General features: G+C 43.2%; 1 protein-coding gene across 2 annotated transcripts; it reads right to left on the bottom strand.

The window, feature by feature from the left end:
* Positions 1–1,759: 1,759 nt before the first annotated feature.
* On the bottom strand, positions 1,760–26,161 carry CDADC1 (cytidine and dCMP deaminase domain containing 1). 2 transcript variants are annotated; one of them, XM_065415676.1, is made up of 13 exons: positions 26,045–26,161; positions 17,859–17,953; positions 17,379–17,393; positions 17,296–17,309; positions 17,216–17,218; positions 15,708–15,747; positions 13,544–13,721; positions 11,946–12,524; positions 7,730–7,779; positions 5,683–5,849; positions 4,960–5,149; positions 3,679–3,730; positions 1,760–1,833 (listed from the first exon to the last, which is right to left on the bottom strand). In XM_065415676.1, the coding sequence occupies exons 1-13, from the start codon at positions 26,130–26,132 to the stop codon at positions 1,760–1,762; spliced, it is 1,545 nt and encodes a 514-aa protein (XP_065271748.1). In that variant the 5' UTR covers positions 26,133–26,161. The 2 variants fall into 2 exon arrangements, with proteins under 2 accessions (XP_065271748.1, XP_065271741.1); XM_065415669.1 differs by lacking the exons at positions 15,708–15,747; positions 17,216–17,218; positions 17,296–17,309; positions 17,379–17,393.
* Between the last annotated feature and the right edge of the window lie 347 nt (positions 26,162–26,508).

Here is a 26,508-nt window from a genome sequence, read left to right as displayed (position 1 = left end):
GCAAAATGAAAGCGGAAGGTCCTGTATATTCTACAGTTCACCAGGGCAGCTGGAAACCAGTAACAGAAAAGAGCAGATATAGACAGTATTGAAATCACTGGCATGCCTTGATTTGCTTTGCAGTTTCACTGCTATTTAAAACATACCATGGTTTTTATCAGGCATAACGTGTGTAGTTATAGTGGAGATTGTAGTGCTACTGCTGGGCGAGAAAATTCTCTCTTAACAAGCGCATATGTTTCCAGTATTACATTTTTTCTAAAAGCCTTGGCTGCCCCCAGGGTCTAATCATGATCAGGTCTAATCATGGGGGAGAGAGACTTGAGTTTATATTCCCAGCCTGGGAACCTGCCCTCCTGCTGGGTTTGCAGGAGAACGAGGAGGAAGAGGAGCCACTAGTTAGTGAATTGCTGTTACATTTTGGTGGAAGCCACTTTTATACCCTGCTAGCAATAGAGGAGGGAGAGGTTTTAGGAGTTTACACTTGGGAGCTTGGCAGGGGGGAGTGAAGGGAGAGGGATTCCTGGGATTCATGGACCAGCTGTCAGTCAAGTCATGTTCAAAACCAGCAAATGTAGGTTGGATGGGGGTGGGGTTAACCTCTGACCAAAAAAATTGAGGATGCCCTTGTATTTTGACAGAGTGCAAACACCTGTCACTTGGTAACTGTACACAGTGCCACCTCAGAGCCATTAATGAGATGAGTTTGTAAGTTCAGTCTGGTTTCTAATACACTTTTCATTCTCCAGTTTTAATTATCAATATAGTATTGGTCTCTATGAGAAACCATTCTGTCTCTTTGGTTCACATCTTCCTGTCTGACAAGGGACATAAGGAAATCTGGTAATTTAGCCAGTGAGTTTCCTATAGGACAATGACTGTTCTAAGATATTGTTAATAACGTCTTAAAAAATTCTTCCTATGTGACCTAAGAGCCAAGCATCCCTGTGTGTTGTACACAAGGTACAGAGTGTGTCACAAATGAAGTCAGCTAGCTCCAGTTTTTAAACAGTGACAAACTGATCTCCGTACAGGAGTATTCAACTGAAGTCCATTTTTAAAAGCATCCATAACAAATAAAGTCAATGCAAGAGAACGCTGTCACAGAATAGCAACTCCTGCTGCTATTGTAGAGAGAAGTTTATCAAAAACACTTTAAGGTTTATCTGGGAGTCATTTATCTAGTGAGGACATTCAATGACTTTATAGCCCTTATACCAGAGGATTGAAAATCAAAATGAAACCTACTTTAGTGCAACAGAATTACAGTTACTGTCTACAAACCCTGTATGCTGTGGTATTTCCACAAGCAGAACATGTGAACAATCAGGCCTTATCATTTCTGCAAAGCTGTGTTCTGATTGCCTGAAGCATGGCAATCCATTCCTGCAAGCCAAGCGGATGCCATTTTGCTATTTTTCCCCAAAATTCTTCTGTCCTATGAGCAATGAGCTAGTTTCCAGTCCTCTGATCTGAATTTTTATTAACAATGACCAGCCAGCAAAGCAATCTTAGTGGTGGCCAACAAATTCATGTTGTATATGATATAAGCAGCATTTTTCCAGAAATTCTTTTCATAAACATCTAAATTAAAAATGCTATAAAACATTTAAGACATCATAAATAAACTTATTCTAAAAAATCTCTTTTCAAGTAATTAATAAATAAAACCCATCCTTATTTGCTAGCACAAACAGGCTGGATTATAAAAGTGCTATGGAGAATCTGCAGAGACCTTGCTTGTTTCGTGCTTAGTTGCTCAATAGTTTCCAAGGCAGAGCTTCTTGCTCTGGTGCTGCTGTTCATCTAGTGATTTTGTTTTCTGTACGCCATCTAAAACACAAGATGTTTTAAGAGAATATTAAATATACATTAAACACTCAAATGTATCGTGACCATATCACTGCTGTTGTAGCCATGTTGTTCTCAGTATATTAGAGAGAAAAGATGGTGAAGTGGGTCCAATAACAGATATTAGTTCACCCCCTTGACTGTGGGGATAGTTAAGCAGACTCAACCCCTAAGAGATACCTATATAAAGTATCAGCCAACTGAGAATTACTCAGCTATTACTCCACTGAAAGAATGCTGGTGACATGCCAGCACACGCTGTTCGTACAGTCATTAGCACACAGCAATGGGGGTCGAGAGCTCTAGATAAAAATGTCTATCCCTTTTTATTTGCTATAACACATGGGTCTGAGTCTGGATCCAGGGACTACACAGGTCTTCCTCTTTCATATGTACTCCAAGTTCCCAGGGAAGGCACAGGTCAATGCCCTTGCCACATTCCCAACTATGAATACTTGTCATTAGTGGGTTTAAAACTGCAATCAATTAATTAAAATATTTAATCTACTTTAGGACAGACAGACACTCTATGCAGGCACAGCATTGTGTGTGCACACAGCACTTCAGGATTCTCATACCTTGGGCTGAAAACAGAGGTAGCACATTTAGTTTCAGCAAGGATAAGGGAGCACCTTTCCTGAGATGGAGGAGCTTACTCCACTTAAGCACAGCCATTGTGAGGTAAGTATACTGAGTGGCCCAGAATGGAGATGGTTTTAAAACTCAAGGGCACCGCATTAAAGGAATAAACATTTGGAAAATAACCTGTTGACAACAGTGGTCAAGCACTGGTACCTTATGCACCTCTCCTCAGCTAGGGTTGAAAATAGTTTAGTTACTGGTATTCTGCAGTGGTTAGTGAACACCCATGTAATATCTGATGAATTCCTGACCAAACAACCAAAGAAGAGAGTGCCCCTGAGAATTGATCTCAAATTTCACATGGACCTCACTGCATGCTGGAGTTTAGTCAGTGCTCTGTGGCCTCTCACAGACCAGAAACAATCAGTGAAACTCCTAGCTGTGTATACACTATGCAGACTCAGTACTTCCAGTCAAGGTATTCCCAGTTACCCCCGGAACAAGATATCTAGCATGCCTTCTGCATTGGGTGTTACAAATATTTTTTTGTTTACATCATTTCCAAACCTGATTCAGAGGCTAACAGCTGATGCTAGTTTGTTGCAGTGGATCATTTCCCCTAGTGTAGAAAGGGCCTTAGCATGACACTGTGACTTAATTCCTGTCTTTGGAAAGTGACAGCTCGCTTGGCACATACACTTGCTTGGGGTTGAAGGAGTGGGAAACAGCTCATATTCAGTGATCTGGGGACCAACTGCCATTAAATGCAATGGAAATGAGAGTTGCTTGAGAAAAAGTGATTAAAAGTATTGGTGCATTTTTTTATTTATAAAACGTGGACAGTGGTTTGAATTTTTGAAAGCATTAAGTGACTTCAGAGCCCACATCTCATTGAAAGTCACTGGTACTTGTGCTCCAAGTCACTTGAAGGCTTTTCAAAAACCCTCCCAATAGGATGGATTCATCAGTGCAAAAAACTAGGATACTATGGATAACTTACATACCTGGATAAAGCACTACTGGATATTTATGTTGTGTGGGGGGTGTCAGGTTTGGTTTTTTTTTAAATGAATACAGAAGTTTTATACTCACCACTAGTATCTAGTTGAAAGTTTAAATAGGCATGTTGTCTCTGTCAGAATTTGAAAAGTGAGCCATGACCTTGCAAGTATTCAGGGTTTGTTTTCAAAATCTGTTGTATTTATTGCATGTGATTACTTACAACCTGTTACTACAAATACTTACTTTCTCTGGCTGTGGGCTCATGAACACCAGTGTGGGATGGGCTTAGTTGCCACTGTGAAAAAGAAAAAGTTTCATTTTTTCTAGAGGACAAAAACAAACAATGGGAGGAAGAGGACATTTGGGACATCACTTCATTTTAAGGTTGTGAGCTCCTCTGACACTATAAAACTACAAACAAGGTTTGCTTTCTTTTCACACCTCACCTTTTGAAGGAAAAAACTATTGCTCTGTTAAAACTGTGTGGCCACAACTTCCACTTATGAGGCGGAATTGCCTGCTGGAATGGGAGAGTTGCACCAACATCCATGATCTTGAACACCTACAAGGCCCAGTGCCTCAGAACAGGTGCCTAGATCCACCTTCCACCCTATGCACTGTGACTCCTCCAAGATCTATGTTCTTGAATGGGCCCTTCCAGTGGATACCTCCAACCCCACCCCAGTGTATGAAGGGGAGGGTTTGGAGGAGGTCACTTCATACAAAAGTACCAACTGAGTTAGCAAATCTTATTTAAGGGAAAACTTTGTAGGGAGATACCATGGAGATACTCCCAGCTCTGCCTTTGGCCTGCCCCTTTTCACTTTGCAGAGTATGCACCATATACTGTCCCTTTAGACGGGCTTCCAAAGGATCAGGAGAGCATGCCACAGAGCCCTTCTCTTTCTTCTGTACATCTACTCCGTGTGCACGTACCCTGGCCTCCCCATATGGTAGCAGAGGGGACAATTGCACTCATAACAAAATACTGAAAATTAGAATCTTGAGCAAAGTGTGTCATATATGATATTTTCCTCAGCTCCCAGCCTGTTACTGAAAACCCAGATTTTGTGGGGAGGGTTGAAGAAGGGACCTTATGTAGTTAGGAAGGTCCCATTTTAATCTCCCAGATGCATCTGGAAGCATTTACATTGGAAACCGATCTTCCAAGCTACCGAAGGTATGAGAGGATTATGTCTGAGCTTGTTGAATCTGGTCAAGCGGCAGGAGGGTTTTTAAAAATGGGCTATTAACTGCAAAATGCTCCTATTGAAAAAACTGTATCGGAAGCCTTGTCTACACTAGCACTTTTCCCATCACGGGTCTCACACTAGCACAGCAATGGTGCAAACACCAGTGTAGACAGAGTGCAGGCATTTTTACTACCATCTCTTTGAACCCTGCTCCAAGCAGGATTAGGTGACATGATGGTAGAACTTCTACGCCCCGTCTCCATAGCTCTCCTAACATTCCTGTACACTTAAAGATTTTTTTTAAAAAAATTCGCTAGGTTCTACCATTTACCGTAAATTTGCTAACGCCGTCAAGTTCACGAAACTTCATGTATGATATGTCTGCTTTCTTCTTTCCAACATCTACATCTCCTACATAGATTTGCTTGATGCCAGCACCTTTGATTAAAGGCACACATTCATCACAAGGACATTTTGTCACAAAAATCATGCTTCTCTCTTCTGGTTTTATTTCTTGACACCTACAAGTAGTCAGAAAAAGATTCTGAAATTAAAAACTCGACAATTCTGAATGGTGGTGATTTAGGCTCAAGTGGGTGAGCAAAGAAATTCTGTTAATCATATTATATTCTGCTCTTCGGAGCAGGTTTGTTATTCCTACCAAAGCACATGGGAACAAGAGGACACATTTGGTTAGGATTTGCTATCTGAATGACAAACACAGCACTGTTAAAGACTCAGCATTTACCATTCTGTAGCATTTCATTTCAGGACAATAATGTGGTTATGACAGGTACCAGAGATGGTGACTGTTGAGTTTTAATGGTACCCATCACACACACAAGAATGAACAATTTAAGTCAAGTCCTTGACTGTTTTGAAGAATTCACAGAACCTATTTTACCTGTGAATGTTCAAATTTTACATCACGTTTAAATGTGTAGTTTGATTGTACATAGCACCTTTCATCATCACATCATGCTCTGCATCTACCAGTTGTTCATTTCTGAACTGCCTTTTTCTTTTCTGATATTAAAATAATAGATTCATATACCTGAATGTCAAGGCGTTCTGTTCAGCATGTATGATGTATCTGAACTTTCTGATTTCTCTGTCTTTTTGTTTATCATCCATGTGTGGAAAATCAGCATATTCAGATCCAACAGGAAAGGCATTATAACCACAGCCTACAAAATACATGGCTCCTGTTCCATCACAGCTCTGCAAAAGTGAACCATCAAGATTGATTTAATATTCAGTCTATTTGAACATCTGCAGGGTGCTACCCAATAGACCTATATTTAATTCAGTGTTCAAATTCTAAGTTGTAGAAACTATGAGTTAAAGCTGGGCTTTCACTAGCAGTATATTGTGTGTATGTAGTGGTGGGGGTTATATATATATATATATATATTTTGTTCGTGTTATAATGTGACCATCCAGTGCCATATATATATATCTATATCTATCCATCTCCATCCATGGCACTGGATGGTCACATTATAACACAAACAAAATAAATAATGCAAGTCGTCCTCATTGGCTACTTCTCCTTGTAAGCAGCACTGATAGAGGCAATAAAAAGTATGAATGACTGAGGGCAGGTCTACACTTACTTCCTGGTCCGGCCGTAAGCAATCGATCCCGGAAGTGCTCGCCGTCGACGCCGGTACTCCAGCTCGGCGAGAGGAGTACGCGGCATCGACGGGGGAGCCTGCCTGCCGCGTCTGGACCCGCGGTAAGTTCGAACTAAGGTACTTCGAATTCAGCTACGTTATTAACGTAGCTGAATTTGCGTACCTTAGTTCGAAGTAGGGGGTTAGTGTGGACCAGGCCTGAGTCATTAAGCCACATTGCAATATGTGAGAGCAGGAAAGAGCAGCTACAGGGTGAGCTCGAGATGCAAAAGCCTGTATTTGGCCATTGCAAGGAGATCTATCAGATGGCAGACGTGTTGATATAGTAAAGAAGTTAGTGGCTGAAGTTAGAATAGTTTGTGGTACAACTAAGTATCTGATGACTAGAATGAAATAATCCAAACCAAGTGCTAGAAAATACATCATGGAATAATCTTGCACTTGCAGGAGGACTCACTACCTCTCTTAATACAGTAAGAATAATCAAAGATGGAAAAGACCTATGAAATGAGCTCTAGCATAAAGAAGTTTATGCCTGGACATGAAAAGAAAAGGAGAGTAATAACACTTTACATTTATCTTTCTAGTGCCATGTGAGGAACCAAGGCATAAAATCGGAGACTAAAGTTCTGTGACTTAAATTCAGGTTCCAGTTCTTATTTTGCTATGCAGATTAATTAGTCACTAAATAGACGTGGTTCTCAAAAAGTACTGCTCCAGTGAAGAGTAGCTAGAACCAAGAAAGCAAGTTGAAGCAGGAGAAATAGCAGAGACACATATCTACGATTAGTTAAGATACTTTTCCACAGAAGTAAAATAACCTGTCATTCTGATACATCCAGCACTGCTATAGTTATTTGTTGTTGCATCACAACAGTATAGTTCAGTACATGAATGCATTTTGTCTAGGTTTACCATTTATGAGTCAATGCTGCACATTAGTATATGCCTTGTTTTGGCATTTTTACATTCCCTCAAACCCTACTCTGAGCCAAAGAAGGCATGTTCACCAGACATTTGCTGCAAAAAAAAGGTTCAACGTGGTGTAACACTACAGTTGCATCAAACAAGGATTTGTCAGGTAAACTGTTGCCCTTTGACTTCTCTAGGGGAGAAGAACTGAATAGTGACACTGTTGAACAGCACATGTTGCTGGATTAGTAGTACTGGCAAAGCTTTGTAGCTAGGACACCTGGAATGACTGTAATTCTGTTACTATGGAGTCTAACAGATGAGAAACTAGGCACAAACATTGTGGCATTTACCAACTCAATCATACTAATCCATCTTGACAGCCTAATTATCAACCAAAAGTTAATTTAGGGTTACCAGAGAATAAAAAAATGCAATTTTTAATAACATAAGGCATAAACACCTCTTCTACAAAGTTATATAGTCAATGCTGAGCAAAATTAAAGTACAAACTGCCAGTGTGAGACAAAGTGACAATTTTTCCATACTCACAGATTTTCCTTCTGCCCAAATAACAGCTCCAACACCCGTTTTGTGATCCTCTAAAATATAGAATGTATAAGTAATAAGCACTTTTGTAGAAAACTTCCATTTGGAAATCTGATAGCATTACCTAACAATTAATGAATGATGCCTCATGGCACATCTGAGAGGTATTAGCTCCTCTTTGCTGATAGGGAAAATGAGGCACAGAAAGATTAAGAAACTTACCAAAGGTTTGCAAGTCTATGACAAAGACAGGAACAGAACGCAGCCCTCCTGACTCAGGCTGTGTCTTTTCCCCAACATCTTAGCTGACTAAATAATTTAATTACTTTACAGTGTGGAGAGATATAAGCATTGGGTCTCTTTTGACAGTTATTAGATACTACTAACGCAATGTGTGCTAAGAAGATAGCTACCTAGAAACACTAGGTGCTTTGTGATTGGCTTTGACCACCCTACACAAAGCAAAGGACTTTGTGTTGGGAATCTAGCCCATAGCACCAAGGAGTTTAATGGATGGCAGAAGATCACTTGGAAACTTAAAAAAGAAAAAGAAAAAAGAATAAATTAATCAAAATTTATTTAAAGACAAACTTTTTAATAGCCACATACAGAATCAAGCTCTAGTACAGTAGAGTTTTGTGGGCTCTCTCTTACACAGTATGCAGGAGTTTGAACAAAACTTTCATTTAAGTTATTGGAAAGCCTTCCAAGGTATTTCTGACAGGAGGCATTTTAACTGGTTAAAAACGGGGTGTGCTACGGTGGTAAAGAACATTATGGCTTTCGGTACAGAACACTTCAACCAGTGCTGTTCCAATTAACCATCTCCCAGCATTCTTAGTGCCATGTAGAATTCAGCAATCACTTACAGGGGGACTTTCCTGGCAAGGAAATGTTTTTACCAGGTCTTACAAATTATTTACATGTTTTTCTTAGTTATTCCTATATATTAGCCAGCATGAATTGTTCTCCTTCCTTGTATCCCTTCTTTACCACATGGTATAACTAATGCTACAGCTCTAGTTCAATATCAGTTAACATAGGATTAGGATGTCACTGCTAGCCTAAATAGGACAAGCTGGGTTGGACATAATAAACACTTATCCAAATATCTTCAGTTAATAAAGGTAAAACAGAAGAACAATTTATGGCTGTAAACCTTCTTCCTCAAGTTTTATCCCCCCCTTACCTGAACCAATCAGTGCTCTTTGTTTAGATAATGCTCTCTGGTTTAAAAAATGGTCATCATATTGTGGTCTAAAACGGAGTCCAAAGGGTTAGGCAGCCCAGGCTTGTGTCATCACCAGGTTAACAGGGAGTTGCCTCAACTTATCCTGGCATGTGCTCCCTACTTTGATCCTTTTCTCTCTCTCTATTCTGTGCCAACCCTGCCTCCTAACTTTCCAAAATGAGCATTCTTTCAAAGGGCACGATTTGCAAAAAAGCATAAAGCCAGGCTTCAAAACTTATGTTTAGGCATCTAAATAAATGGTCTGGTTTTCAAAGTGTTTAGCACCCAGCAGCTTCTCTTGACTTAAAGTTGCAACTGTAACTGGGGGCAGAATTGGAACCTTAAATAAATACAATTTTTCAGAGGGAGGCAAGAGAGCTAGAGTGGGAGTTTTAAAAATATGTAATTTAAAGAAAATTCTTCATTATGGCTCCAGAGCAGGTTGAAAGGATACAAGATGCATGGGTGCCACATTTGCTGTGGGCATAGGGATGGAGAGTTCCTGTTAGCTAGTACCTATCATGCTCAGAGATTTCCCTATTTTATGGTTATTGAGGAACATGCAGACAGATGGCCAGACCTGAACAGCATCCCAAGCCCACACCGCTATATGCAGATCACTCATCAATTCAAAAATTGGTGCTGGAAGTGTAGGAAGAGTTGATCACCAGCGGACAATTTTTGTTTACAAATCTGAATTGAATGGAATTCCTTTGCTTTTGCAGAAGTGTCACCAGAGTCACTTGTAAGAACGGACAGATTTCTGGAAGGAATTCCTCTTGCTGTTCTGGAGGCACAAAAGCCTCGAGGATAATTAGGAACTAGACAAAAGAGAAACTTTCTAAACCTTCCTGGGCCCAATTACATGCAAATACCAGAAATCTGCCTCAGATTCCCTGAAAGAGAGGCTGGAATAACGAACCAAATTTTGCCCAGCTGTACATGGGTGGAGTGCCCATTAACTTAGATGGAGGTTACGCTAGCTTATGTCAGTGCTGCATTTGGTTTTGGGGAGCAGTGGTTTACCTGCAGAAGGAAGTATGGGAAATACCCTTTCTATAAAAATTATATAGTGCCAGCCAGAGCATCTATGTCCTCCTCCACTGATCTGCCTGTGGTTTGCATGTCATTTATTTAATATAACACTTTAATTATGACCACATTATCAAGACCTCTGATGGTTGCCCCATTTCCAGGGGCACAAATACATTAATGCATAAACTGGATGCTTTGTGGCTCTCAACTGTGCAGGTGGCAGGATGTAGAGGGTTTAGGGGCTTATGGTGTATGCTGCCAGGAAGAATGAATAGCTTGTGCTTCTTGAAGCCAATCTTATGTAAAAACCCAAGACTTATGCTGAGGTCTCTTTCACACTAAGGAAACTTAGAAATGGCAAGGAACAGGAGGCTGGATGAAAGATCTACAGGTTAAAGGTGGTATGACTTAATATAAGAAAGGTTTCCTGCACCCTTTGTCCAACAAACATTCTCTAAGTCCTAGGAGACACTTAGGCTATCTAGTACCAATGCATACACACTATGAAATAACCCTAAAGTGTGCAGATCTCTTGGTACTTGGCTCTCTCTATAAGTTACCCTACTGCCATCTGTTATTTTTTTCCCCTTGTCCTATAGAACAAAAGCTGGAAGGAAAAAACAAAACAAAAACAAACCATACTTTGCTCCAGAAAACCAAACATCTGAGTCAGTCTAAGTTCAGCTTCACAGTCAAACTGATTTTCAACTTAATCACATCAGTGACTCATGGGGACTAATGATGTGATAGATGTCAGAGAAGGGAAAGAGAAAGAATTCTAAATGTGATGAGACCTCTTCACAAAACACAGGATGTAAAAGTTTCTTATTGCCAGGTACATCCTAGGGGATGTGACACATACAATACTTCAAACTTTAAATGTGCAGGCCAAGGAAAAGGATATATTAATATAAGGGATATACTGTATTTACATCCCTTTTCAATAGAACAAGCAATTTGTTATATTTGACCTATTTTAAAGTATTTGAAAAAAAAATCAATCTAACCAATTTTGGATGGATTTTTCAAACAAATGCTTCATTTATTAATGGAAAAATAAAAAACAACACTGGCAAACATAGTAACTAACCAACATGGAGGAAGCAAAAAATGAGTAAGGAAAGTATTGTCAATTTTAAGTTTCCTAAGGGTTATCATGTAGAGTATATATTTTTTCTCAGAGTCCTGCATAATAGCGCAAAGAATTTTAGTTTCTAATAGGGGAATTTGCACAAGTCTGCCATTATTTAATTAACTAGAGAATAAAGGGATTAGAAATCATTGGTATCAAAAGTAGACCAAAGTCAATTCATAGCCTCTGTCCTCTACAAAAAAAAAGTATTCTGTTCTTCAAAACTCCAGAATCTTTGCAAGCAGGAAACGGTCAGTTGTCAAGTGTATAATGACTATCACTACTAAACAATGGGAATAGGAAAATGCTGTTATACAAAACTAACTAGTATTCTGCTGGTGGGTAATGAACAGATATGGAACAGCATCTCTATTTCTGTTTACTATTATTTTCTATTTAAGTGTATTAAGTGCTTACCACAATGCCAACTGATCACTAGGTGTCACTTGTTGACAAAAAGGTGTTCGTATATAAAAGATCTTGCAGGGGCTCCAATAAATTAAATAACGTTGTAATCTTTGAGATAGGGGGTGCACACGCTGGCTGAGGCTTTGCCAGTGTAGGATAATTGCACGGTGAGAGCTCTTTCCATCTGAAGAGCTCAAAGCCCCTTGCAAACATTAATGAAGGCCCCTTGTGAGGTACTCTAAGTGGTACCCCCACTTTACAGATGTAGGAACTGAGGCACAGAGCAGGTAAGTACCTTGCCCAAGGTCAGATGGGAAGTGTTTGGCACTGCCAGGAATGTAACCAGGGCTCCTGACTTCTAGTCCCATGATCACCACAAGACTGGCTTTTCTCCCATTCACATAGAAACTCACCAGTTCGGTACGCCAGTAACCTGGCTTGTATCATACAGTGCCTTGCAATTTCTTGGGGCAAGCTTTGATGGTGCATGTCATTTGTCTGCTGTGATCCATTACAATAAAATCCAAAATGGCCAAAGGTAGGGACACTGGCAGCTACTGTGGCCAAAAGCAGGATAAGATCTTTCATATTTTGCCTAAGATTGCTAAAATACGGATTTTCACAGAGGTTCTCCAGACCCATAGTCATCAATATTTGCTTGTGCATTTCTTCATTTGAAATTAGGAATAAACGTTCATACTCCTTTATTCTTTCTTGTCTACACTCAGTATAAAAGTCAGCGTTATTCCCAGAAAGACTTTTTGCAATTTTTTGAATGAAATCACACTTGTAAGAGGTTTCTTCTACAAACTGCACCATATCACACACTAAAGGCTGAAGCAAGAGACACACACGAGCTCGACTATTTGACTTCAATCTTTCTACTGCTTTGGCATCTAGCTTTGCATCTTCAGTACTAGTAGGGTTGGAGGCTTCATTCTGCAAACTTATTTCAGGATCTGCAGGCCAATAAGAAATTCTGTTCACTCCAGCTGAAACAGAAGATACACATGGTTAACAGGAAGTGTGCAAACACTGGTGTTAAAAACATTTTTCATAACCTTAACTTTAAAACATTACCATAGAATACTGCATTTTGACCCCTTTAACAACAAGGAGTGGGTATTCTTCAAACTGTATTTGAGCATATGTGCTGGCAAATATCAGCATCAAGGGGTTATTGTGTCTTAGATTAGCTAGTTTTGCTTCTATTATGCTTTTACAGTTCTGGCAACCAAAAGGCCAAGATGCACCATCTCCAATAGACTGAAGCTGATTGTTTTCTAGATTGTAAGCTCCTCAGGGCAGGGACTCATTACTTTTGTGTCTTGTACCACCTGACTACATTGCCAGTGCATAACAAAAAAACAGCTACTGTTAGTGGTGCTCTAGGTGGTGAAAAGCAAGGGTTGCTGAAGAACAGTGCAGTCAGTCCACACCACACAAAGACGAAGAACGTGATCTGTGAAATGCACTTGGTCTTCATCTTAAATGGAAAAGGAATTTCAAAGAACTGCATCTGAATTCCACACCAACTCACATTCCTCTTTGCTGCCGTTAATACTTAGCATGCAATTGGATCTTCTGGTAAAATTACAGGTAGGCAAGCAGAATGCAACTACCTGGGATAAAACTAACCAGGACTCCCAGGCTAACACTGCTACCCTTGCAAAGTGTCATGAGAATGTCAGTGGTCAAAGGCCTAAGTTTTATGTTCAAGTAATGAACACAATAGTGCCACCTAACAGTACCTGAGACACTGAGTGGCTACTGGCTCAGTGGAAAGAGTCCCACTTCCTGAATCACCAACTGTAGAATAGAGACATTTAATACTGGTTTCCCCTAATGAAAATATCAAGGCTTACTATGCAAACCAATGAGGTAAACATTTACATACAGTACTGGGGCAATCCCCAGGGAGTATGAGTTTTCTGTATAGTCAGTCAGTCATAAGTAGCAAAACATCTAAATTAACATGTTTACCCTTTCCATACTACAGTCTGTAACTTACCATTTACAATCATTTTTAAACAAGTTGAACATGGTTTTCTGGAAAAATAAAGATCACAGTTTTTAAGCCTTGATCCATGTTTAATCAGAGCAATTTGACCAGCATGTAAGTCTGCGCTGGAGCAATGTAGACCAACCATTTTTATATTTTTCACTATGACCAGGCCAGTCTTCTTTACCTATTAAAAAGTACATTATTAATTTTTGTTACAAATTAAAAGTTCATAATGATGCCATAGCTCATTCAGTGTGTTCCACAAAGCAAGGACTTATCTACATGCAGCATTGCGGGATATGATAATGCAGTGATGGTCAAAACATGTTTCATGATCCCAGGATATTGGAGAGAGAAGGTGGATTTATCGGACCAAATTCCACTGGTGAAAGAGACAAGCTTTTGAGCTGCACAGAGCTCTTCTTCAGGTCTAGGAAAGGTATGCAGAGTGTTACAGCTAAATACAAGGAGGACTACTTATGCTAAACAATCTGTTCCATTTTGTATTTAGCTGTGACGCTGTGTAGCTTGAAAGTTTGTCTCTTTCACCAACAGAAGTTGGTCCAATAAAAGATATTACCTCACCCACCTTGTCTCTCAGAGATTAATAGGCAGATACATCTCTTGGTTACATTTCCTTTAGGCAGTGCCGTTCATTATAGATCTTGGAAGTACATGCTAATCTTTTTTAGTCATTCTACTCATCTAACAGATCCTGTATCAAATTTCCAGTCAAAACACATTGAATCTTACTGTCTTTTTTTCCTGGGGCAGATTATTCCCTGAAAATCCACATGGAGGATGGGACATCCCACAAATTTCCAGTCAGTATCTTTTGAATGATTCCATCTGAGTGAGGTTCGTCTCCCTCCCTTCCAGCCACAGAAACTAAAACCATGGCTCAAGGGATCTGTGTGGAAAGGCCAGGGTACAGCCTCCAATCCTAGTCACTGCCTACATTCTTGAATCCTCTCTGTTGCACAGTGAACCCTCCATGTAAGAATGCTGATGAGTTCAGCACTCTTATTCATTCTCCCAGGACTGAGGATGAAGTTATGCTGGAGAACATCTGAGCTTCCAACACTAGCAGGACCGGCTCTAGGCACCAGCGCTCCAAGCATGTGCTTGGAGCAGCACTTTCCAAGGGGCGGCACTCCAGCCCCCCCGCCCCCTTTTTTTTTTCTTGCGGCACAAAAAGCCGGGAGCCGGCCCTGAACCAAGATGTTCCCTGTCAGCTGAGGGTTTCAGGCTGAGTTGGAACGGACACTGCAGTTCTGGCTGCAGTCACTAGATGGCGCTCATGGCAGCCGGAGTCGCACAGGCTGGACTGCAGTTCAGGCTGCCCTGCCGCTGGAGAGCTGGAGCATCATCCCCCGGAGCTGAGCCCGGGCTGTGGCGGCGAGAGGGGCTCAGCTCCGGGGGATGATGCTCTGCCTCTCCAGTGGCCGGGCAGCCTGAACTGCAGTCCAGCCTGGGTGTGAGGAGCCGGGGAGGGAGGGAAGTGGGGCCCGGGATGCAGGGAGGGAGGAGGGGTCCTGCTGCCGCTGCTGCTCTGAGTCTCCCCAGGGCAGTGTGGCGTTTCCCCGCCCGAGTGGGCTGTGCAGGGCGCCACCGGGCTGGGCAGGGGGCGCAGATCCCGGCTCGCGCGCTGATAGGGCGAGTGGCTGGGCAGCCCGAGCTGCCAGGGAGCTGCCGCCGCCCCCTCCTGCCCCCAGACCCAGCCCGCCGCGCACCTCCCCCGCCTCAGCCCCGCGCTGCCTGCCCTGGACGGGGAGAGGCAGAGCCCGGCTCCGAGCGGGGGATACTGCCCTGCCGGGGGACCCCCGCGGCTCAGGCACCTGGGGGTCAGTGTCTGTCCTCTCGGCTCTGCCTGCACAGGGCTGGGGAAGCAGCTGTCAGCGCCTGCCCCTCTCAGTCCTTGTACCCCTCATCCCGCTCACATCCCCTCCACTTGTACCTCCCCCATTGCTCCTTCGCTGCACCCCTTCCCCTTGTACTCTCCCTTCACCCACACCTCTCCCCTTGTACCCTCCCCCAGTCCTCTCCTCCCGCACCTCCCCCCTCCCCTGCACCTCTTCTCCTGCAACCCTCCTGATACCCCCTCTCCTCCTCCGCAAGTACATCACACCCCGCCTCTCTGCCAGTGTAGAGCCCCCAAGCACCCTCACACCCGCTCCTCTGCCTGAACCCTCTTTACTAGCTCCCCATCCCTTTCTGGGTACAAGGTTTGAGGGTTAGTCCCTATGCCTTCCATGTGCATTTGGAGCACTAAAGATGGGGTTACGGGGGTGAGATTTATACTAAAGTGAAATAAAAATAGGAGAAACGGTTTGATCCCCACTGCAAGTGTAAATGGAGATTGCTGTGGTGAACAAGGAGGTCATGTTTGGGGGGAGCTCAGGGCTGGGGCAGCAGGGGGTGCGGGGGGGGGGGGAAGAGAGAGCCCAGGGCTGGGGCGTCAGGGGGTGTGGGTGGGGGAGGGCACTGGTGGTGCGGGGGGGGGAAGAGCCCAGGGCTGGGGTGGGGGGCAGCCAAATTTTTTTTTGCTTGGGGCGGCAAAAAACCTAGAGCCTGCCCTGAACACTAGTTCCGCCTCTCCTCATCGGCAGAGGCTGCCTGGGGAATCAGGAAGACAAATCCTCCCTTTGTACATTGCAGGCAACATTTGCTACATTTGGATCATCTGTGTTTGTGGAAAAATAGGAGACAGCCTAGCCCAATGAGATTTTTCTAATAATGGCCATCATGGTGTTACAGCTACTAAGAGTGAGAACTGAAAGACTACAGTTGCTTAAGATTTATGAAGAAATTCCATTGTTAGTGATAGTTATGTATCTGGGATTTTTGTACAGCCCCATGTAGCTGCCTACTACCTGCCCTCTCCTAGTCACTTTGTCTAAGTTTGAATTTGGGTTCAAACTTCATAAGGAGCCCATATCTCTATCATAGGCAGAATCAGAAGAGTGGGTTTGAATACCCTAGAACAGCAAGTTAGTTAAATTTGGAACCTAACTTTGAGGCTTGGGTCAGTTTTCTAATTATTACCAATTTTTATTTTACCCTCCTTTTCCTGTTCTAGTTTATACATGAGCTGTATTGCCATTTCCCCTTCAAGCAGTTTAAATGAAGAAATAACATTTACACTTGTGTAAAAGTATTGGCACTAGACTAGAGGAGTACATTAAGATTTATCTTAGACTCCATCAGGTGGCATATAGGTATGCAATGTATAAAAAGTTAATTATTTTTAAAGAAGAGTAACAAAATCCTTGATCCCAAAGGGATCGCTTAGAGAGAACCCTGTAACAAGGTGCTTACAAAAAAACACCTCGAATTGGAAGCATCACTGTCTTTCAGTTATCCAGGAAACCAGTTGACACAGATAAATATCCTTTTCACTAACACCCAGATATTCTAGCTTTAAAAAGGTGCAATGGACATTTCAAATGGCTCCATGCACCTACCATTCACTCAAGAGTTTGGTTTTAAAATGACAGTTTCCTATAACTATACAAGAAGGTTTGTGTTTTAAAGAGAGTCTGCTCTGTTGATGGGATCCATGTTTTTAAGCCCCAGTTGAGTGAACCATTGGCCAGCTTGGTGGACTACAGGAAAATCCATGAAGGTAGACTCCAAACAACATCATAATGTTTTCCATAACACTACATCAGCGTACACCCTCTTACCATCTGAGTAAGGTATAGACAATTCAAGAAATCATCACATGGCAACACATCGTAACATGTGCTGAAAAATACAGGGGACCACCAGTCTCAAGAGATTCTTTAGCATTTCAGCCCCATTTTTTAAATCTGGACCACCATTCTGCCACATTTATAACCCCATTCCTATCTTTCTAATTTAATATCTGTCAGCAAATACCAAGCCTCTTTTGAGATCATATGACCAAAGTTAATGTTGCTGATTGGAATTCCTTATCTATTGTAGTACATATGACATCTCAATTCTTTTCTGCTATAGCATCTATAGTACCTTAGACAGAAGAGCATTTACAATAATCCTATTGTTTGAACAAGGTTTGGATATAAACAAAAGAAAAGTATGTAACTACATTTAAGTTTAGATGGTGAATAGATAGCATTCTTAAATTTTTGCTCTCAGGTTCTGCCATTTACTACAGAAGAGAAAATGGTCAGAAATACAATCAATACAATTTTTGTACTTTTACAAAAAAGTACCTGGAAAGTATTTATTATTATGTATAAATGATAACACACAATAGTCTGGTTAAGTGTATTCACAGCCTAAATGTTAGCATCTGTTCAGGAAGGACAACTAAACTGCAAGCAATATATTTTACCTGCGATTTCTTTTGCTGTTCAACTGGGGGAAATAGTTCCATCCAGAGACTGAACAAAGTAAAAAGGTTGACTTTGGAAAGCCTTGGTGTTTGACCTGTCATCAGAAAAAAGATGAAAGATAAATATTAACTGATACAAATATTGTATTGCTTTAATGACTAAGACTCATAACTGGTGTTCTATAGTGTAGGTAGAAAAAGATGGAATACCTTGCTTAATACACACTGGACGGTAGTGTAGCTTGAAGTGCCATCTTCAACTTAAATTTGGCCTCCAAATTAAATTTTGTAAAAACAAGCATTTATAAAGCCAATGACTAATATTGATGTTTCCTCTATAGAAAATGTAGTAAGCTGTTTTACACTGGCATGTACTCAATATATTATTTTTTTAAACGTACACACATGTAATTCAAATACAAGTGTGTATTTAAATAAAGTGTAATAAATACAAAGAAATTGTTCCATTAATTAATATGCAAGTAAAAACAGTAAAATAAATATGCAGAATTTAAAATTCAAACATTGCAAAAGTATGATCTGGAAAGTGAAAACAACAAAGTGAGCGATTTCACCTAATTTTATTACCAAAACTGAAAAGCAAAAAACAAGCAAAAATTGTGACTTTTGTTTTTAAAATAAAGAATTCCTTCACACTTTTAATGACCTAAATATTACTCCAAGCATCTACCATGAAAACTTTCCCTAGTCCTATAGACCAAGCAATGGAAGAGCTAGTGAGGCATTATAATCACTCAGTGGGCACTAGTAATACTAGTGCATAAATTCATCTCTCCCCAACACCAGCCCCACAGATCACCATGCTTTTCTGATATTTCGATCAAATGAAGCAAGAAGGAAATGAAACAAATTTCGGCAGAAAATATGATTAGATGCAAATAAACTACAAAGATTTCCTAGAAATTCTACACCCGCCATGGTAGAGCCTAGTGGATCTTTTGCTTCTACTATTGCTGTGGCTAAAACCCACTACATAGAACTTTTCTGGAACATAAATTGCTTTGTCTACCCAGCTCTGTATAATGTGAGGAACTGGTAACGTACTTTTCACAGAAGTCATCCCACTTGTGGGGGGAAAGCAGCAACCATATACTGAGTCCCACTGAATTTGGCACATTCATGGAGAAAGGCACATTAAATGTGCTGAAAGAAATCTGAGTCACCTCCTGTGAGTCAGACACATGCCTTTAACAAGTGGTGAAAGATAGCAAAGTTGCTAGGTGCTCTTGGATAACAGACTGTTACCATCACCACCACCAATGAAACTAGTAAAATGTACCACACAGTTTGGTCAATTCTCAAGAAACCATTTTTGGATCCAGCAGATCTTACAAACTACAGCCTGGTGTGAAATATTCAATTTCTGATCAAGATAACCATGAAATTAGGAAAGAGTCACCTCCAAACACACCTATCCACCACCAATATCTGGGACTCCTTCTATTCAATATCCAGGCCTGGTCTTGGAACATACAGTTCTGGTAGTGCTGATGGATGACCTCCCCCATACATAGATAGGAGGATGTCTTGGGACTATCTGTAGCATTTACACAGTTGGCACAGCATACTACTATTTTGCCTCAGAGACAATAGCTCTGATATGCTTCCATTCCCTCCTTTAGGGATGCTTGGAGAGCTGTGATGAGTAAATGCTCCTCTACACTTCAGAGCAGTCACCTGTTAAGTCCCACAAGGCTCAATCCTTTCTAATACCTACAGGAAGGAAGGTGAAAAAAGTGAAAGCAAGAAGAGATAGAAGAGGGAATTTGTATTTATTTATTTTTAAAACTGTCTCAGGGAAAGTAGGAAGAACAATTAGACCAGTGGCCTATTTTGATGTTCTCTCTCTCTCTCTCTTTTTTTTTTGGGGGGGGGGGGAAATTTGGGCATTTGGATACTGTAGCGATAGGTGCTGTTATGTGAACCCAGGTAGAGAGACAAGTAGGTAAAGAAATGTGTTTGCATACAACCCAATATAACTGACGGTTTAAAGCAACAGTTTATTTTTAGAATTCTCTCCACAGAAGAATCACAAATAGCATCACAGCTAATTAGAATCAATGCAAACATAAGTAATATGTGCACATTACAGCAACAATCATAGAATCATAGGACTGGAAGGGACCTCGAGAGGTCATCTAGTCTAGTCCCTGCACTCATGGCAGGACTAAGAATTATCTAGACCATTGCTGACAGGTGTTTGTCTAACCTGATCTTAAAAATCACCAATGATGGAGATTCCACAACCTCCCTAGGCAATTTATTCCAGTGCTTAACCACCCTGACAGTTAGGAAGTTTCTCCTAATGTCCAACCTAACCTGCCCTTACTGCAATTTAAGCCTATTGCTTCTTGTCCTATCCTCAGAGGTTCAAAAGAACAATTTTTCTCCCTCCTCCTTGTGATAACCTTTTATGTACTTGAAAACTGTTATGTTCCCTCTCAGTCTTCTCTTTTCCAGACTAAACAAACCCCATTTTTTCAATCTTCCCTCATAAGTCATGTTTTCTAGACCTTTAGTCATTTTTGTTGCTCTTTTCTGGACTCTCTCCAATTTGTCCACATCTTTCCTGAAATGTGGTGCCCAAACTGGATACAATACTCCAGTTGAGGCCTAATCAGCGCAGAGTAGAGTGGAAGAATTACTTCTCCTGTCTTGCTTACAACACTCCTGCTAATACATCCCAGAATGATGTTCGCTTTTTTTGCAACAGCGTTACATTGTTGACTCATATTTAGCCTGTGGTCCCTATGACCCCCAGATCCCTTTCTGCAGTACTCCATCCTAGGTAGTCATTTCCAATTTTGTATGTGTGCAACTGATTGTTCCTTCCTAAATGGAGTATTTTGCATTTGTCCTTATTGAATTTTATCCTATTTACTTCAGTACTACCATTTCTCCAGTCTGTCCAGATCATTTTGGATTTTAATCCTATCCTCCAAAGTACTTGTAAACCCTCCCAGCTTGGTATCATACGCAAACATTATAAGCATACTCTCTATACCATTATCTAAATCATTAATGAAGATATTGAACAGAACTGGACCCAGAACTGATCCCTGTGGGACCCCAATTGTTATGCAATATATAACAAGTGTGAGGAAATTCCTGTCCTCACATTTTCTAAAGAAAAACAAAACTGTAAAATAGGTCTACTCTTCATGTAATTTTGGCTTGTAGAGTTTATCCCATTAATCTATATTTCTCTTGCATTTATGAATTTCAGAGCCCTTCTGTAGCCAGAACATATATATTCCTTATAGATGGTAAACAAAAGTGTGTAGCACAATGGATAGCTTGTATTATATGTTTGAAAGGCAACTCCAAATATCTGTTAAGGTGGACCTTAAACAAACATATTGTGACCTGATTTTCAGAGGTGCTGAACACCTGCAACCCACTGAAGTTAATGTCAGTTAGAATCATAGAATATCAGGGTTGGAAGGGACCTCAGGAGGTCATCTAGTCCAACCCCCTGCTCAAAGCAGGACCAATCCCCAACTAAATCATCCCAGCCAGGGCTTTGTCAAGCCTGACCTTAAAACCTTTAAGGAAGGAGATTCCATCACCTACCTAGGTAACCCATTCCAGTGCTTCACCGCCCTCCTAGTGAAAAAGTTTTTCCTAATATCCAACCTAAACCTCCCCTACTGCAACTTGAGAGCATTACTCCTTGTTCTGTCATCTGGTACCACTGAGAACAGTCTAGATCTATCCTCTTTGGAACCCCATTCAAGTAGTTGAAAGCAGCTATCAAATCTCCCCTCATTTGTCTCTTCTGCAGACTAAATAATCCCAGCTCCCTCAGCCTCTCCTCATAAGTCATGTGCTCCAGCCCCCTAATCATTTTTGTTGCCTTCCGCTGGACTCTTTCCAATTTTTCCACATCCTTCTTGTAGTGTGGGGCCCAAAACTGGACACAGTACTCCAGATGAGGCCTCACCAATGTCGAATAGAGGGGAATGATCACGTCCCTCGATCTGCTGGCAATGCCCCTACTTATACAGCCCAAAATGCCGTTAGCCTTCTTGGCAACAAGGGCACACTCTTGACTCATATCCAGCTTCTCATCCATTGTAAACCCTAGGTCCTTTTCTGCAGAACTGCTGCCTAGCCACTTGGTCCCTAGTCTGTAGCAGTACATGGGATTCTTCTGTCCTAACTGCAGGACTCTGCACTTGTCCTTGTTGAACCTCATCAGATTTCTTTTGGCCCAATCCTCTAATTTGTCTAGGTCCCTCTGTATCCTATTCCTACCCTCCAGCGTATCTACCACTCCTCCCTCCAGATCATTAATGAAGATATTGAACAAAACTGGCCCCAGGACCGACCCTTGGGGCACTCCGCTTGATACCGGCTGCCAACTAGACATGGAGCCATTGATCACTACCCATTGAGCCCGATGATCTAGCCAGCTTTCTATCCACCTTATAATCCATTCATCCAGCCCATACTTCTTTAACTTGCTGGCGAGAATACTGTGGGAGACGGTATGAGTAGCTTTACTAAAATCAAGGAATAACACGTCCACTGCTTTCCCCTCATCCACAGAGCCAGTTATCTCATCATAGAAGGCAATTAGGTTAGTCAGGCATGACTTGCCCTGGGTGAATCCATGCTGACTGTTCCTGATCACTTTCCTCTCCTCAAAGTGCTTCAAAATTGATTCCTTGAGGATCTGCTCCATGATTTTTCCAGGGACTGAGGTGAGGCTGACTAGCCTGTAGTTCCCCGGATCCTCCTCTTCCCCTTTTTGCAAGAGTTCAGAACCTTTGAAAAATCAAGCCACTTTTTTTTTTTTTTTTTTTTTAACTGCTGCCAATGTATAGTTATTGAAAGAGAACTTTGCAGGTGTATCAAAGCACCATCATCCTCCCAAATAATTCTGGGGATGCTCATCTCATCCCCACTACAAGACTCAGCAAAAGCAGTGTCAAAGGGCAATTCCTGACTAGAGTATTGGTCTTGGGAATGAATAGGAGCCAAGCTTTGAGTCACATAAAATGTCATCCAGGAAGTAACACTATCCTTCATTTCAGTATCACTCAACAGCAGGGAAAACAAACGCTTGTTATTCAATTCCGAGGGTTTACACTGGCAGAAAGAGAACCAAGGCTGGATAGAAGGTTTTCTTCCCATCTGTACCCACCATAAGGACTGGGTTTCTCAGAGGAATTCAAGCAGAAGGGAGAATGGTTCTCTTCTTAAGCAGAGCTTTAGCAGCACCATCTTTATTTCCCATGGTGCTCAGGCACCATAAGTGTGGTATTCATGGGCAGTCTGCACATACACCTTATTCCCCCTGCTACATTTGGGTCACAAACACTGTAAGGGAAAATCTGAAGCCAATCAAAATTAGTTTCAGTTAGAATTTCATAACACTCTTGCAAGATTATTTTGCAAAACCTCTATTTGGGCCCTGTTATAGGTGGATCATGCCTGTAGGCATATGAAGGCATATTTAGATTTTTAGACATGGCTAAAGTAATTGTTCAGGAATAATTTGGTCTTTGGATTTAATAAAGGAATTTATGATTGAATTGGTGTCATGGTAATATCCTGTATTAATAATAATAATTCCAACAGTATCAGAGGGGTAGCCGTGTTAGTCTGGATCTGTAAAAAGCGACAAAAAGTCCTGTGGCACCTTACAGACTAACAGACGTATTGGAGCATAAGCTTTCGTGGGTGAATACCCACTTCATCAGACACAGCTTATGCTCCAATACGTCTGTTAGTCTATAAGGTGCCACAGGACTGTCAATTCCAACAGTGTTACTTTTAAGAAAAGGAATGCTTCATAATTAAGTACACAGGCCATAAAACCCAGTTAAGACATACAATACAAGGAAAAAAATAAAACTAGATTCCAAACTCAAGTAAGTAGTACTGGTTTAGCAGGAAACCATATAAATAAAATTTAGTGGGAAACACCCATTGTTAGTAATGCTAGGAAAACTTCAAGAAGAATGATGGGAAAAATCTCTGAGCCGTCCTGCCAGAGGAGCAGTTACCAGGCAGAAATAGACTTACAAACTCCCTAATGAGTGTTTCAAAAGAATAGATGGCTAAGCGACATTTCTAATCATTAAATAATTTTAAAGTGTATGTATCATGTAAACAAAGAACTACAAAGGAAGATCCGCTAGCATACGTGAGAATATATACTCCTACACTTACAGCTCTTGCAATAGCAAATTAGAACCAGTTACCTAGAAAAGATTTTACCATAGTGTAAATTTAGATGAGATTATAATTTGAAAAGATGTGCGAAGAGATGAGGGAGTGGAAGGAAAGAGAGAAGAACAGTCATCCACACATCTTGTTTTCCAGAGTATTCTTCCATCTTCTATGTATTTACATATTGAACGGTAAGCTCCTTGAAAATGGGACTCAGTTAACATGCTGTCGATGTCCCAGTGGGGGAGCCTCCTCCACTGTAGTCATAGATTTTAAGGACCACTAGCTTGACCTGCTTAACACAAGCCAAGAACCTCACCCAATGATTTCTCCATCAGGCCTATAACTGCTGTTTCAACTACAGCCAGGGGTGAAAGTAAAACTGAAAACTTACTGGTACGGGGGCCCCGGAAGGGGCGGGGCTGGCTCTGCCCCCCCTGGAAGGGCTGGTGGTCAGCATCCCACAGCCAGCCCTTCCAGGCTGCCTGGCCCACGCCGCCCAGGGCTCCAGGGACGATTTAAAGGGCCTGGGGCTCGCCACTACTGCAGCAGCAGATGGAACCCTGGGCCCTTTTAAATCGCCGGCTCTGGGGCAGCTGCTCCTTTTGCCCCCCGCATTGGCAGCCGGGGGGGGGGGGGGGGCAAAAAGGGCAGGGACGATAAAGGCCCTGCCGGGGCAGCGCCAACGACAAGGGGCACAAAAGTGGCAGCGACGTTAAAGTAAAGTGGCAGGGGCCGGTACCGGCAGCCATGTTTTACCGGTACGCCATACCAGACCGTACCGCATTACTTTCACCCTGACTACAGCACATCTGTTAGAAAGACACACGGCCCTAGTTGATCAACTTCTAGTGATGGAGGACACCAAGGAGGTGGGGAGTAGGTTCCAGTTTGGTGAGGGGAGGCAAGTGGGATAGAAGGGGGCTCTTGCCTGACATGCTGCCAGGCTCAGTCCTGGAGGCATGGAAAGATCACATTGTGGGAGAGACAGGCTCCCTCTTATCTGTCAACCTGGATATCGGGGAGGGCTGTCCGCTGGGGATACAGAACAGAGAAGCTCTCACCTGACATGCTGTCTGACCGGGGCTAGGGGTGGGGCGGTCCCAGTAGGAAGGGCATTAAGGAGCGCTCACCTGGCACTCTCTCGGTCTGGGTGCCAGGGATGAGGGAGGGGTGCTCACCTGGCATGGTCTGGGGGTGGAGGAGGGGCGCTCACCTGACACGCTCTCAGTCTGGGGGTGGGGGAGGGGCGCTAACACCTGACACGCTCTCAGTCTGGGGGTGGGGCACTCACCTGGCACGGCTTTGGGGTGGGGGAGGGGCGCTCACCTGACACGCTCTCAGTCTGGGGGTGGGGTGCGCACCTGGCACGGTCTGGGGGTGGGGGAGGGGCGCTCACTGACACGGTCTGGGGGTGGGGGAGGGGCGCTCACCTGACACGCTCTCGGTCTTGGGGTGGGGGAGGGGCGCTCACCTGACACGGTCTGGGTGCTGGGGGTGGGGCGCTCACCTGACACGCTCTGGGTGCTGGGGGTGGGGTGCTCACCTGACACGCTCTCGGTCTGGGTGCTGGGGGTGGGGCGCTCACCTGACACGGTCTCGGTCTGGGTGCTGGGGGTGGGGCGCTCACCTGACACGCTTTCGGTCTGGGGGAGGGGCGCTCCCCTGGCACGGTCTGGGGGGTGGGGGAGGAGCGCTCACCTGACACGCTCTCGGTCTGGGTGCTGGGGGTGGGGCGCTCACCTGACACGCTCTCGGTCTGGGTGCTGGGGCGCTCCCCTGGCACGGTCTGGGGGAGGGGCGCTCACCTGACACGCTGTCGGTCTGGGGGTGGGGCGCTCCCCTGGCACGGTCTGGGGGGTGGGGGAGGGGCGCTCACCTGACACGCTTTCGGTCTGGGGGAGGGGCGCTCACCTGACACGCTGTCGGTCTGGGGGTGGGGCGCTCACCTGGCACGGTCTGGGGGGTGGGGGAGGGGCGCTCACCTGACACGCTGTCGGTCTGGGTGCCCGCGGTGCTGACTCTCCGCCCGGCCGCCACTTGTCCGTCGCCCGGACCCTCCGCACTTTGCATCGGTCTCGCTGGCCTCACCCGCCCGCTAGCGACTCGAGCGGTTCCGGCGATTCAGCTCCGCCCCACATAACTGCTGTGGCAACAAACACCCATCAACGAGCTAGCGCGGCGCGAGCTCTTGCGTCAGCATCACCAAGTCATCATGAAGCTATTGCCTTAACCGCGAAGGGGCGTGGCTGGCTGGTTCAGGCGCTTGGGAGGGGGAGGTGAAGTCACTCCAATGAGCGTCCTTTGGTTGGCTCAATATGGGGCGGGCCAGGCCGGGGTGGGCTGCGGGGAGCTGAGAGGGCTGCTGTGGGAATTGGACGGTTGGCGGTTTCTTATGCTCCCCTCAGCAACGGCGCGCGGGCCGGGCAAGCTGCTTCTCGCGCGTGGC

The sequence above is a fragment of the Emys orbicularis genome, chromosome 1 (genome assembly GCF_028017835.1).
Source record: "Emys orbicularis isolate rEmyOrb1 chromosome 1, rEmyOrb1.hap1, whole genome shotgun sequence".
Classification (NCBI taxonomy): domain Eukaryota; kingdom Metazoa; phylum Chordata; order Testudines; family Emydidae; genus Emys; species Emys orbicularis.
Note: the sequence above shows the minus strand (reverse complement) of the source record. Positions and strands in the feature narration are given on the sequence as shown.